Source organism: Fundulus heteroclitus, chromosome 14, assembly GCF_011125445.2.
Source record: "Fundulus heteroclitus isolate FHET01 chromosome 14, MU-UCD_Fhet_4.1, whole genome shotgun sequence".
Classification (NCBI taxonomy): domain Eukaryota; kingdom Metazoa; phylum Chordata; class Actinopteri; order Cyprinodontiformes; family Fundulidae; genus Fundulus; species Fundulus heteroclitus.
The window spans coordinates 18,293,014-18,307,393 of NC_046374.1; the positions used below are offsets into that span (position 1 = coordinate 18,293,014).

At 40.3% G+C, this 14,380-nt stretch overlaps 2 protein-coding genes and 1 long non-coding RNA gene across 3 annotated transcripts in view; 1 reads left to right on the top strand and 2 right to left on the bottom strand.

The window, feature by feature from the left end:
* LOC105936250 (zeta-sarcoglycan) overlaps window positions 1-7,822 on the bottom strand; it is a 59,897-nt gene extending 52,075 nt beyond the window's left edge. The window contains exons 1-2 of the mRNA XM_021323771.2: window positions 7,683-7,822; window positions 7,422-7,606 (exon numbers count right to left, since the gene is read on the bottom strand). Of these exons, the coding sequence (XP_021179446.2) occupies window positions 7,422-7,460 (39 nt within the window). The 5' untranslated portion in view covers window positions 7,461-7,606; window positions 7,683-7,822. The remainder of the gene's footprint in view (window positions 1-7,421; window positions 7,607-7,682) is intronic.
* Window positions 821-2,597, bottom strand: LOC118565707. Its single transcript, XR_004932538.1, has 3 exons — window positions 2,302-2,597; window positions 1,602-1,737; window positions 821-1,352 (listed from the first exon to the last, which is right to left on the bottom strand). It is a non-coding gene; the product is annotated as an uncharacterized LOC118565707 (long non-coding RNA).
* A 2,909-nt stretch (window positions 7,823-10,731) lies between the features above and the next one.
* LOC105936259 (dynactin subunit 6) lies at window positions 10,732-13,867 on the top strand. The gene is made up of 7 exons (XM_012877002.3): window positions 10,732-10,875; window positions 11,108-11,172; window positions 11,290-11,395; window positions 11,472-11,560; window positions 11,767-11,814; window positions 13,213-13,355; window positions 13,453-13,867. The coding sequence occupies exons 1-7, from the start codon at window positions 10,841-10,843 to the stop codon at window positions 13,549-13,551; spliced, it is 585 nt and encodes a 194-aa protein (XP_012732456.1). The 5' UTR covers window positions 10,732-10,840; the 3' UTR covers window positions 13,552-13,867.
* Window positions 13,868-14,380: the final 513 nt, after the last annotated feature.

A 14,380-nucleotide genomic window follows, 5' to 3' on the forward strand; every position in this document is an offset into this window, starting at 1 on the left:
ATATAAATAGCTCACAACATCCATCCATCCATCCATCCATCCATCCATTTTATGATCCGCTTAATCAGATCACAACATACTAAACCAAATCGCTTTGTTGAAGCCATCATACTGGAGCCCCTATTCCACTGAAAGACCAGAGATTTAAACCCCCAGGTAAAAGAAAGCCTGGGGAGTTTAAACAGTGTAAAGAATATCAAAGAATGATAAATGCCACATGCCTTATTCTGATACCAATTCTTGTCAAATATACAGCAACATTATCAACTTAGTTATAAAAGTTTGATGTTTTTTCCTCCAAATGTGAGCACTGATTAGACTAATTACAACTGTTGCACTGCGATCACTTGAACATGTATTAGTTTGTCACAGAAAAACCATATATCTTATTTCACTTTGTAATTAGAATTTGAAAAGTTTTTTGTCTAATTAGTGCATTGGATTTGCACTAATCCATAATATTTGAAACTGGAGACGTCGCCATGTGGCTAAAAAATGTTGAGGCTTTAAAAACCTAAATGAGATCACTGTGAATGAGTAGGCCAGTCGCCAAAGTCTGTTTAGTTTTTTTCATTCGAGTATAAACCCATGATAAACTTTTCTACAAAATTTTGTTTACTAGGCTACAAGTAGATTTTTATGCATATATACTTGAAGTTGACCCACTTTTCAAACTTTTCACGTACTCCCCATGAGTTATTTTCCTAATCGTTCAATTTCATGCAAATAAACACAAGAAGTAGAGCTGGTTTTCTTTATTAAAAAGGAATAAGAGATGTGCAATCACAAAAAACAGCAAATGTACAAAATGTACTCTGGGAGACATTTATCCGCACAATGGAAAATTATGTCGAATGGTTTTTGGCAATCTGACCCATGAATGCTAGAAGGCTCGCTCTGTACTGCACATCTTCTCTTATGCTGAGAAACTCCTGTCTGCTGTACTCCAACCCTAATAAATTATTATTTTTAGTTTTAACTGATAACTGCAGCTGATGAGCATCTTTAGAGTTACACAGTTGATTAATTTCTTCTATTATTCCTCAGGTTGCACTGAATCCACAGGCAGGAAAAGTTTAGATAAATATTTGTCATTTAATCTTTTTAACCAACCTGCATCTGGCCAGACTTGTTGCTGTACAACTATAATACATTTAGAAACTACTAAAACACTGATTAACACTTTTTTATTGTTCTTATAATCAAGTAAACGCAGATATTTACGGCACAGGAAATGTTTTTTTTTGTGAAAAAATAAATAAATAAAATCAGTCTGCAGGTACATAATGATGGCAGGACATGAAGAAGATCTCTGGGAGATTTTGGCAAACTGCATCTGAACATCTGCCCTCCTGCAAAAAACATAAAAAATGGAAAGTGTTAGGAAAATGTGTACTTCTAATGTACAAGGAAAGTGAAAGGGCTCAGTTTGATCATCAGTAATCCATTAAAAGATTTTCCCACAGAACGGTGGCGAAATGGTTTATTATTCATGCCTAATTAACTTAAAATGCCAAAAACATCCAGCAATGCATATTAATTTTTTATATTCTGATACAGCTATTCACCTCAAACCTGCTAAACATTTTATATTCACTTACAGCTGTGATGAGCAGCTAGCAGAAAGCAGGAAATCTCAGAGTGCCTGGGCAGATAAACGCTGTGGTAACCGGGGTTTCCCCCTTCAGCTGTCTGCAGTCAGGCCGGCCTGTAAATGGAGTTTTGCTGCTCCGAAAACTACAAAAGAAGGTTTTAGAACATTAAACTACTTCTTGTGACAATGATACATTTGTACACACCCCCTTACTGCTCATGGTGGCAGAGAGCCTTGCTACACACAACCCCTCTTCAACAATCACAGGGAGATCTGAAAACTACCTCAGACTAGGACCTTATATCTGTGAAAGCAAAGCCTCAGGAAACTGAAATTACCCATGGAAAACTGTATCGAAACACGCACTGAGCTTGTCACATGCAATGGAAAAGTGCCTATTGAATTAAAAAAAAGCAACTAATGGGGGCATTCATTTCGGCATTTTAACAGTTTGTTCCATTTGAGGATCAGTTAGTACAAGTATACGCTTACAAACATTGCAACTATTGTGTGCCATTTAGTGGTACAGCTGCCACTCTCTTGTCATTGTCATAACACTTCAAACACCATCGAAACATTTTTATTTGCTTTGCTCTAATCTGACAAGCTATGCAAAAACATTAGGGTACAGAATAATAACCATATTGATTATCCTATCTGTATTGTTTTGTGACTTTGTATGTTAAAAGTACTAAGAGACAACTTACCAAAGTAATCCGCTGACGGACATCGTTTCAACAGAGTCTCCTACCCGACCTGCGGATCTCTGCAGCTCCTCCAGAGTCATCGCTCCTCTTACTCGGCCATTCCGTTTATTTGGACAGCGTTGTCTTGGTTTGCAGCTGTCCATCTTTCCATTTTCACATGGACAGTCAGATTTATATAGAGATTACATTACATAAGGATGGACTCGATTTATGAATAAGGTGACTTAAGGTAATTAATTATACTGGATTCAATTTTGTGAAACCAAATGTTGAATACAAAAGTATGCTACATTTAAAATTTTTATTAGTAGAAAAAAAAGGGAGAACTGTATGTTGAAGTTTGTCTTTAGAGCATGATGTGTGAAAGAGCTTAAATCGGGAATACTTTTTGCAAGACAGTATAGTTGATTTAATTGATTTTGATCACCTCTGAACAAGAGGAACAATTCCACAGCAGAGCAGAAATAGACCCCTTCCACAAGCGTCATCTCACTCTTTAAGGGGCCGTTTCTGGAGGATGAAAACTTTCTGTCACATTTGGAAGTGGTGGCAGATGTCTCACAAATGGATGCTGCGACTTGGCAGCAAGTACAAATGATCCACATCACTGGCCTAGAAATGTCAGCGATTCCAATTTAACCAGCGTTACAGCTGAGGGACAGGGGCATTATCAGAGGCACCAACAGAAAGTCGCTAGGTCTCGTGTCACAAGTCATTTTTTTTTTTTTTTTGCAGCCACGATTTCTGTCGATGGAGTACAGCAAATGCCAGACATTTCACAAACTTAAAAGCAGTCCACAACACTCTTAATGTGGATCTGGGGCATACAATACCAAGAAAGAACTGCCTTAAAACAATATTTTAAACTAGTGGTTTCCACAAAGTGGGGATCGGTAATACAGGGGTGGGGGGGTGGGGGGTGTTTGCGGGACATCTCTTGATGATTTGTTGCGGATGTAGGCTACTAAAAAGATTTAGTATTTCCTTATTTGTGAAACGGATACCAAAGTCTGATTACACAACATTCGGAACATTCATGATTTTAAATGCTGAGGGGAAGGTGCGCTTTTTTTTGAAAGAGCTCCATTTTATTTTTGTAATTTTCTGACTTTATTCTCATAATCACCCCCCCAATGAAAAAAAAAAAAATCCCACTCGCTGAAAGGGGGTCTCCAGTCTCTGACATTGTAATTGTGGGGGTCGTTGGAAGAAAAGTTTGGGAACCCTTGCTTTAGACACCTGACCAGCTGGTTAGATGCAGTCAGTCAACTGTGGCCAGAGGAAACTCATCACATGCCAATTTTGACAACTCTCTGCACACAGGTGGATTCTGTTATTTCTTAGCTGTCCCTCCAAAACTTTAGCGTTTCTTGATTTGAATACATGTACTGAATTATAAAGTAACGACATGTTTATATAGCGTCTTTTACAGACATTAAAATCAGTGTTTCACAAAAAGAAGAAGATACTTCAACTAAATGTAGCGGTCCATTTGAAACCCTGTTGGTATAAAAATGTCAAGTCAGTGGAGCTCACGCAGAGCAGGGGCAGCAGGAGTTCCAGAGGCTTGGGACCATGGCTTGAAAAGCCTGATCTCCACAAGTTTTGAAGTAAGTTCTATCACCAAACAACCTCTTGTCGGATGATCTTAAAGCCAGAGGGGAACAGAAAGGTCCCAATAAGTTCGGAGCTTGGCCTGAATGTCAGCACCAAGATTTTAAAATGCATCCTATAAATGTACGGGGAGCCAGCGCAGTGGAGGCAAGAACAGAAGTAATACGCTCTGTGTTGATCCTCATCAAGAGGCTTGCTGCTGCGTTCTGTAGTGTCTAAAGGTGATTTAAAGCCGATTTGCTGAGACAAGTAAAAAGACTATTACAATGGTCCAAACAAGATGAGACAAGATCACGCATTAACATTTCTAGTTACTTTATTGACACCCATAATCTCAACTTTGAAACATTCCTCAAGTGATAAAAAAAAATAACTTTGAACCAGTTTCCTGGCATGATGATCAAAGGATAAGGAGCTGACGAAAAAGGGTTGCAGATAAGATGTTAAAAAAGGATAAACGCTGCTTGGTACCAGGAATTTTATCCTCAGGAACAACAATGAGAGTCTCTGTTTTGCTAGCATGAAGTTGTCAATAGTTACACAAAGTCATTGTTTGATCTCTGTCAAACAGTGGCTAAGGTTAAATCATTTATAAATCTCTGAGGGTCTAAAATAAGCCCCATCAACCTTATTATGGTTATTTAAACTACAGTTGGCAAGCCATGGAGCAGCAAGTCTGTTAAGCAGCAGCCCCCAATTACTCCATAAAGAGACGGTAAGAAAACTAGAATATTCTGTGCAATAGGCACTGGGAAAGTACTGCTGACGTTATCTAAGTTTAAATAAAATAAAAATAGTATCCTACCACAAATAAAAGTATCCATCTATAGAAAGCAGCCATTTGAATACATGTATCATTGTGGGAATGGCTGTCTTCCTCTGAAAACCTGCAGGTTTGCAGTCATTTAAGCAGTTACAAAGGGCTCTGTATGATAAAAAAAAAATAAAAAGGCCAAAAGAAATCCTGCAGCTCCCCAAAAAACAACGGATGAGGTCAGAATCCACACAGATGATTTACCATCCGCAGTCCTTCTTACACTCGCTTTCTATTATTGGAAGGCAGACACCTACACAGCAGCACGCTACTTTGAGGCGGAATGAGCCATAACATCTCTGTAGGTGATGCTCCCAAAACGTCCTCGTGGACTCGCTGCACAAATCAAACCTTTGGAAAAATTCCACCTCATCTGCCCAATTCATGTTCACACTTTTGTTTTTTTGCTTCAGAGAAAGAGCTTCAAGAGTTATTACTGTAAAAACTTGCACCTGCAACCAGCATTAAGCCAGCAATTACCCAGCAGTCCCTTTACACTGCCGGCGCGCCTAATCTCCACCAATTATTGTCGAGGATGACGGTCCGCACGCCGCCTTGATCAAGCGGTGACATACTGCGGAGGCGGCAGAACGCAGCCAAGAAGCAAAAAAATAATGAAAGCAAATCAAGACATTATTAATGTTTGATGATGTTAATCAGCAAAAAAAAAAAAAAAAAAAAAAAAAGGTGGCCACCGTCGCGCCTCTGGAGCTCAACAACGCTGCCTCAGCTGGTGGCGACATTTGAGGTGCACCAACAATGATGCACAACAAATAGACAATCATTCTCATGTTCTACCAAAAAAAAAAAAGGTTTATTCATCAGTCGTGTTGGCTTTTTTCAATTTTTCCACCAACTAAAACAAAGAGACCTGATTGCAACCAACCAGAACCGGGAGAGAGCCAATCGTGTTGCTCTCCGCGCAGCTCCTCCACTGATGTTACACTGGATGTCTGGATGTGACAAGCCTGCTCGGAGAAGCTGCCACTGTCAATAGTCGTCCATCTTACGCGTGAAAATCCAATTTTTATTTTATGTTGGGTTTTTTTTTTTCCTTTCCTTCCTTTCCTCCACGCTCCTTCATTTCTGCTGGCGTGACAATCACCGAAGTTTGTCACAATGGCTTCATCGTTTTGCAGCCAGTGCCCTTTCTGGGTGGATGGCTGATTGATGGATAGGGGGGGGGGGACGGAAAGAGGGGGCGTCAGCGCACTTTTTTTTTTTGACTCAAAGCAAGTCGGACCAGCAGAGATGAGTGATGTCCAAGAAGTCCAGCACAATAAAGAGCTCGCAGCAGAAGGCCTGCAACCAATAAGACTGAACTTCAGAAAGATTAGGTTTTTTTTTTTCTCCCCCCCAGAACATTAATTCTGGCTATTAAAGGAATAATAAAAAAAAAAACAATGCAATCCTTTATGTGAACCTCTGTGTATTAAAGTCAAGAGCTGTTAAGTCTCAGGATCTGTAAAGCGCCGACAGTTCCCTCCAGTGTGATGATTGCATAGGGGAGGAGAGACAAATCGCTGATGTAAACAGACAAACACTTCCCCACAGTAAACCCCCGCTGCTCGCCAATCCCCTTGGAAATCCTCGGGAGGGGGGTGGGGGGGCAGCAGGGCCACCGTCGGACTGCACACGCATCATTGGCATTCATAGGCCGAATTCTCACCGGATGCGTAACACCAACTGAGCGCTGCTTTGCCAAGCACAGTAATGACAGAGTTTTTTTTTTTTTTTTGGTGAGAATATTAGGTCCAACTTTACTTTGGACTCATTTTCCTAGAGTCTAACAAGCCACACGGTCCATAAAACACAACAAGAGAGAAACTTGGAGACTTGTCGGCAGAGTACTGGAGCGGCTCTGAGTTGCTTTTTATCTGGGGGTGATTTCCTGACTGATAAGCTTGAACCAGTCAGCCCAGCTCTCTCTCTCTCTCTCTCTCTGTGCTTTAGCTGGACCGGAGAGCTCAGTCAAACAGAGGCTGTGCTGTGTGGATTGTAGACACAGGACTGTTTTTTTTTTTTCACCCTTTCTTATTATCTTTCCTCCTTTTCTTCTATTTTTTCTTAGCGCTGCTGCAGCATGGAGGATGGGATGCACATACTGTACCCAGAGGTTACTGCCTCCCCTCACTAGACTGGAATGATAATGAGAAAGCATGCAGGCGGAATATTCATAGGCTGTCACATTACTGTGATTCTTGAAGAGGAGGGCGCGTGCACTACGGGGTGTGCTGCAAGACAGAGATATGTGAGAGACTCCAGGTAGGCCTCCTGAAATGCTATAGGCTTTGATTACTAATAACTTTATTCCTGCCTGGAGGAAAAAAAAAAAAAAAAAAAAGAAAAAAAAAAAAAACTATTTTAACAAATCAGTAATCAGACAATAATTTTCATAGCAGTGTTAAAGGTGCACCTGTTGCGGAATACTTATGAAAAACTTGAGTTTGTAACTCAAAGAAATGTATAAACAAAAGATTTAAAGTCTTTGGGGGGAAAAAAACGCGCGCGCGCGCACACACACACAATGTGCAAGCGATATTTTTTCTAATGTAAACAAAACATAAAAAAACCCAAAAAAAACAAAAAACAAAAAGCAATCACTGGAACGAATAAATAAATAATAATAATAATAATAATAATCACATTTTAATTAAATTATCAGCCTAAGTTTAAATCATTAACACCTTACCTTGAGGTTCTCTATATTGAGAGTAGCCGACTGCTCCATTTTCCTTCCTCATCTGTTTGTTACATATTTCCATAAAGTTGTCACAAACGCGCTCTCAGTCCCGCCTCGCCTTCCAAACAGCTGAGAAGAGCTCCTCCGTCCGCGGTGAGCGCAGTTCTAGCTCGTAGCTACATGTTAGCAGTCAGCTAAAAGCGGGGAGGGCTTGTCATTAGCGGCTCACGCTGCTTAACGAACCGCAGGTAAGCGGATTCAGGTGCTCACCTCCGCTACTTTCCAGCCGTTCGCTCCTCTTCAAACACCCGGCCGTCAGTAAGCGTGACGTAACCACGCACAGCGTTTCCTCAGCAGGATTTCAAAATAAGCACCTAATGTGTCAGCTACGCTACGCAGCGTCCCCTAAACGCTTCAGACCACACACTTTGTAGCGGCAGTTCTTTGTATAACTAATTTGAAATTAAAATAAACGAATTTAATTTAAAAGAAATATCCTGAGCGAAACATGAATATATTTTAAGAACGTGAACAATGAACTATTACTGTAAAGTATGAATTGAATACATGACAAATGGATTCAAAGACGTCTTTGGTACGGACGCTCGAGGTCGAACCCCGCCCGCACCAGGTAGGTCATTCCGCGTAAAAAACAACAACAAACACACACATACTTGGCAGTATGTGTGACATTTGTAAAGGAAAACGTTTATATATATATATATATATATATATATATATATATATATATATATATATATATATATTCTCCAACATTCCTGAGCATTGATTTTGTGTCTAATACTTTTTTGATTATTTATTTGAGTAATTGTGCAGCAAACATGTGTAATAAGTTTTTAAAACAGGAATTGAAGTATAACTTTGAATCTATCCCACCCAGTGTTAGAATGCATATAGGCTCAGTTTCATATGCACTTCCCCACTGATATTTAGAAAGTTGTATCTCAACCACATGTCTTTGCAGCTATCAAACTTCTGACACAATTGTGGCCATGTTATATGCCAGGATGGTAAGAGTTAGTTTAAACTGTTTTGTTTTCTTTGCACTAATCTGGCTTTTAAGCATAGCTGACCATTTTTCCCTGTTAGCCTAATTTATCTTACCTGACTCCGCCAGATGGATTTGCTCCGCATATCCATCTGGAAACCTTCCGTTGAAGTAACTTTGGGAAGGGGCGAAAATACTGGTTAGCTGATTGGCCTATGTTGGTGATAGACGGGCCAAATGAACCAATCAGATTCGTCGTCGCTCGTAACAGAGCGACGACGAAAACACAACCACAAGCCAAGCTACTCTTGCTGCTGCAGGTAAAGGCTCGTTAGCTCAGCAAAGAAATACTCTGTAATTCCGATAAAACTTGCTCGATAGGCGCGCTAACGCTAGTTTCATCGGCTGAAACCGCCATGTTGTTTAGACTGAACTGACGCGCTTCCCGTTGCGTCACACCTCAACCCGCCTCAAAGCCAACGCTGATTGGACGTTCGTTTGGTGAACGGCTCCAAATTTTCTTCAACGGAGAGTATCCAGACTGATCTGCGAGTGAAACCTTGAAAGCTCGCGAGATCAGGATGGTCTCACGAGGCTATAATTTATCTAGTCTGAACCCACTTTTTGATGATTGTCCTTGTGGAACACCCAAGCGTTCTGAAATTTTAATCATCAAGTTTTTTATTTAAGAATTTGGAGGTCTTCTGCATTATCCTTTCCACTTTGTGCAATTAAACAGCACAGAACTGATTGCACAACACACCCATCGCATCATGCTGCCACCGCCTTGCTTGACAACTGGTGCAGTATTTTGAGGTTACAACGCCTCATCCTGTGATTGTGGCTCAACGACTCCATGTTTGTCCCATCTGCCCATTAAACCTTACTCTATTTTACTCTGAAGGTCCTGACTTTGGTAATATCCGGGTTCCACCAGTGAAATGTGTTTGGCTTCATCAGAGCATCATCGTGTGGTACACATCCAACGATTGCGAATTAAAAAAAAAGCATCAAAAAGTAAAATAAAAAATTACATTTATAAAGAAAATCAACGAATACTGACTTTCATAGAAATGCCAAAAGTTATTTATCTAGAAATAAAAGTAATTTCACACAATGCATGGCTTTACCCATCGCAATTTGTTGGTAAATGTCGCCCCCTGCAGGAGTCTTAGTCACACGCGACTGGATAATGAAATAAAAGGATCTGTTGAAAAATTGGGCTTCTTGATTTACATTTTAAGGGTCCTAAACTGAATTGATAACATACAATAGTTGGCATAGAAATCAAGAGAATCTGATCAAATTAAATCCAAAGGTGGTGAATAAAAACAACTAAAATGATATGACAGATCTGCAAAGCAGAGAACTGTATTTTTCCTGCATATTTAGTCTATTAAAACCATAATTGAAAACATTTTTTGGTATTAATGGCAGGGTAGCCAGGTGGCAAGTACTGCTGCAATCTGATATCAGCATCTCCATAAAGCTCGTCAGCAGGAGAAAATGTGAAAGCGCTGTAAAATCTCCTAGTAGATAGTTGCTCCGACTTTGGCCTTGCCACCAGCCAATGACATGTCTCTCCAACTCATCACTGACCTTCTTGTCAGAAACTTTGAGGACGTTGAACCAAATTAATTTTGTTTTGACTCTTTGGTTTTTGATGCAATTACACCCTTAACTTTGGACCAGGTGGTGCATTTTGGGGTGACGTTTTTATTTTTTGAGCATTTTTTTTTCCAAATAGAGAAAGCATTTTCTACACTGTTTACTCCCAGTCATAACACATCGCTTAGATATTTACTACCATTGCTTTTTTTTTTTATTACACTTTCATTCTCTGGCATTTGAGTCAATTTTATTTTTGTCCACTTGAGGAACAACTTTCTTTGTTTATATTACTGAATCTGGCACTTTCCGTTGAATAAATTCTGTATATTCCTGAAAGTTAAGAAAGTCGTGAATTAAATTAATCATCACATTCATTAAAAAAATCAGATGACACATATTTTTGGCATTATCTACTGTAATAAAAAGAGCATTCTATCCCCAAGGAATCATGTAGAGTAATTTGTCTAAATGACTTTTATAAGATTAAAGAAAATACATTTTAATAGATACAACCGCCATTTAAGGGGCTGGGATTTATGAACGTTTGTTATGCATGGAGAGGGCTAAAGTTAAAAAATATATATTTTAATGCCTAAAATGTTATGACTTTCTTTCATATTGAATTTATTTTTTAATAATCTAATTATTAAGATGCACATAGCCTATACGAAGGAAGTTAGTCTTTTATTGCAGTAGCCATAGCAGGGCGGTAGAGGGCAGTGTCGCCCTGAGCAATGACAGTTGTCCCGCGTTCGACTTTTGAAGGAATAATAATCAACTATCGACCAATTAATTCCCCATCGCAAGGATGTCGGACCCGAAGCAGATGACGGCACCTAAAAGGTATCTATCTGGACTGCTTTTATCTACTCTTACGTGCTTAAACAGGGTAGATGTTGCGCTCTGGAAATTAAAACATAAAATCATGTAAAACCACAAATGGCGGCGGGAGCTTTATTCTGAGGATGTATCATGTAACATTCTCCTTAACTGATTTATTTATTTATTGCGGATCACAGGGAAGGTTTATTTGATTTTGCTTTCTCCCTCTTGTGTGATCTGTGATATGTTTCAGTGCTAAAATCGCAGCTGGAGCTGTGGTGTGCGTTGAGAGTGAAATAAGAGGAGATGTCACCATTGGTGAGCCTTTTTTTTTTTGTTTGTTTGTTTGTTTGTGCAATCATATTTGGCTTCATCTATGCTCCGACGATCCTAACTTCACCAAATGTTTCATAAAATGTTGTTCTGCTCCCTCAGGTGCCAGGACAGTTGTCCACCCAAAAGCTCGGATCATAGCCGAGGCAGGGCCCATAATTATCGGAGAGGGTAATCTGATTGAGGAGCAGGCTCTTATTATTAACAGGTGGGCATATGTGTGTGTCTGTTTGAAATCCCGCTCTTTAGTTTGTCCGGTTTTAACGTGTGCTGTGTGTCTATAGTTATCCGGAGAATATAATGCCAGACTCAGAGGGAGTGGAGCCTAAAACAATGACCATTGGGACCAATAATGTGTTTGAAGTGGGCTGCAGTATCCTTTACAGTTCCCTTAATGGCTATTTTATGAATTCCTCACGCACATAAATCATTGGCTCAATTAATTTTGCAGAAATGAGAGGAAAAAAAAGGAAAGAAAAATAGCAGATGTTGGCAATATACAAGTTGTCCACCAGAGGTCTCCAGAGAGCAGAAAACTGAGTGTACGTATCCTGGTTAAAATCCTTCATTCTGGCTCAGTCTCCCAAGCTTTGAAAATTGGAGATAACAACGTGATTGAGTCCAAGGGTGAGTACTGTGTTACTATTGTTGTGTTTTTTGTGGCAAACCAACACAATAGAGTGCAGTGTTGTGAAGTGAAAGGAAAATTATATACTGACTATATCAGTGCAACTGGCTGTTCTCTGAAGTCGCCTACTATGGAAACAGAGTCCAGCAGTGTAAATTACAATCTTAATATAAGTCTTTTTCCAGGACCACTGATTGTAATCTCTTTTGCAAACCTGAACTTTTTGGAAGACTGACAAGAAGAACGGCAGAAAAAGTCCAGAGTACTTTTTAATACGGCAAGCATAGGGAAGAAGGGCCACCAAGAGGACACTTATAGATAGATAGATTCAAATCAGGACACTGTCTCTCTCCCCCGCTCAGGACTTACAAGCTTCTGCGTTACATTGAGGCACAGTCTGCTGAGTGTATACAACTTCCGTGTATATATCCTTTTACTTCTTATTTTACTGTATTCTTTTTTTTTGTCTGCACCATCAATACCAAGTCAAATTCCTTGTAAGTGCAAACCTACTTGGCGGTTAAACTTGATTCTGATTCTGAAGGTGATCAGGTCAGATGGGCCCAACACTGAACCTTCTGGCCCTTCCGGGTTATGCTCTGGATGTGGGAATATCCAAAAGCATTTTATTTTATAATCTCTGAGCTCTAATTGGGATGTAATGGTTTAAAACATTCTGAGAGATCAGGTGATGCCATATAATATTTATTCATTAAATAATATTGGACAAGATGCCTAAATAAACGGGAAGTCTGTGTAGGAAGGAACATATGTCGGAATAAATTCAAGAAGAAAATGTATTTGTTGTGATGATGGCTTTCAAGAGTTTTAAACCGGCCCTCTTTGTTCTTTATACCTAGTTTCCACGACTTCCTTGTAATCTAATAAAGCGGTCCTTCAATATTTTGGGGGAGACTCTGGCTGCTTTTTCGTGTATTTTCTGTCCAGTGATCGCATCAGACAGACAAAAAGAGGGAGTCTCCAGCCTGATGAAACCATCCGTAATGGATGTACCGCATCTGATGGTCGTGTCTTTAAGACATAGGTAGAAAATCCAGAAAAAGCTTCACACGCTACCTGAGAGGACCTGATAGCCAACTTGTGTGCTAAATTCTTTCACCTAATAGCCCTTTGGAAACCACTATGATGGTGCTAAAATAGTGACTTTACACACATCAAAAAGTTCAACTGAAAACGGCCAATCAACACTTTAAACGTTTTAAAATCTCAAGACGTGGGTTGGCACAGTCTCCCATTTTTTATTTAGCTAATATAACAAATATTACGTCTGATTCCAAATCATCAAACTGAGATGAATGAACAACAGTTGTTTTCTTAGTTCTATTGCTTTTCTTAAAGACCCCCCCCCCCTCTCATTTTCTATCATCCAACCCCAGCTGATGTCGGGAGGAACGTGATCCTGACCGGCGGCTGCATCATCGGCGCCTGCTGCCAGGTGAACACGTGTGAAGTCGTGCCCGAGAACACGGTGGTGTACGGCTCAGGCTGCATCAGGCGCGCGCAGAGCGAGAAGCCGCAGGTCTGGGCCTCCTCTCTCTTCAGGAACATCCTGATGGCTTGTGATTGAAGCCGGAAATAATAAAAATAAAAAAATCAATCATTGTTTCATCTTCCAGCCACAGACCCTGCAGCTCGACTTCCTCATGAAGATCCTCCCCAACTACCACCACCTGAAGAAGACGGCCAAAGGAAGCGGCACGCCTTTGAGGAACTAGCTGGAGAGCGGTGTCGACACCAGTCCTCCTTTCTTGAGCCTGGCAGAGAGGAACTGGATGCTGCCGTCAGTCAGGATCACTGATAGGATGGGAAAACACAGAAGCACTTTAAGTTCACGCGTTTATGCACTTGTTTTTCACCCAAGTGAAAAAACCCCCACCATAACACAGTTTTGCTCTTTTGCTTTGGGGTTAACTTTCTGATTTTTGTTGTTGTTAGTGGTGTTATAATGTGCAGATTTGGTTGTAAATGTGCAAAGAAAGTCATTAAAATATGAAATCCAATAAACATTCCAATAAACATTCATTGTGAGGATTACAGATATTGCAGAGCCTATGTTTTAGCACCACAAGGTGGCACTGTTGAGCAACAGTCCGGATGCTTCCTACTTTTGAAGGGCTTTTGTTTCATCCGGTGAGGCATCATATCAAACTGAACATGAGGTTTATTTTTAATATCGCTGGATATAGAATCAGCTCAAAGAGATCTGTATCTGAAGTTCGGATTCCAAAAATAGTCTGTGCAGTTGACGCGAGGAGCGGCTGTATCTTTTATCAAGAGCAATTACCGTGTAACAGTAAAGCTCACTTTCTTGGATTAGATGGCAATTTGTTCCCCTCTCAAATTGGCGCCGCGGGTACCGCTGGGAATTCTGCACGGCTTTTTCTTCTTCATGTAATTGACAGGGGTGCGGTTGTGACTTGCATTTCTGGGTTATGCTCCCCCGGGGTTGGTGCTCCCATCTGTACTGCACACTTTGGATGAGGATGGACGCTTGAGAGAAAGCAGCGTATCCCCTGTCTGCCACACCTGACAGCAAAGGTTCAG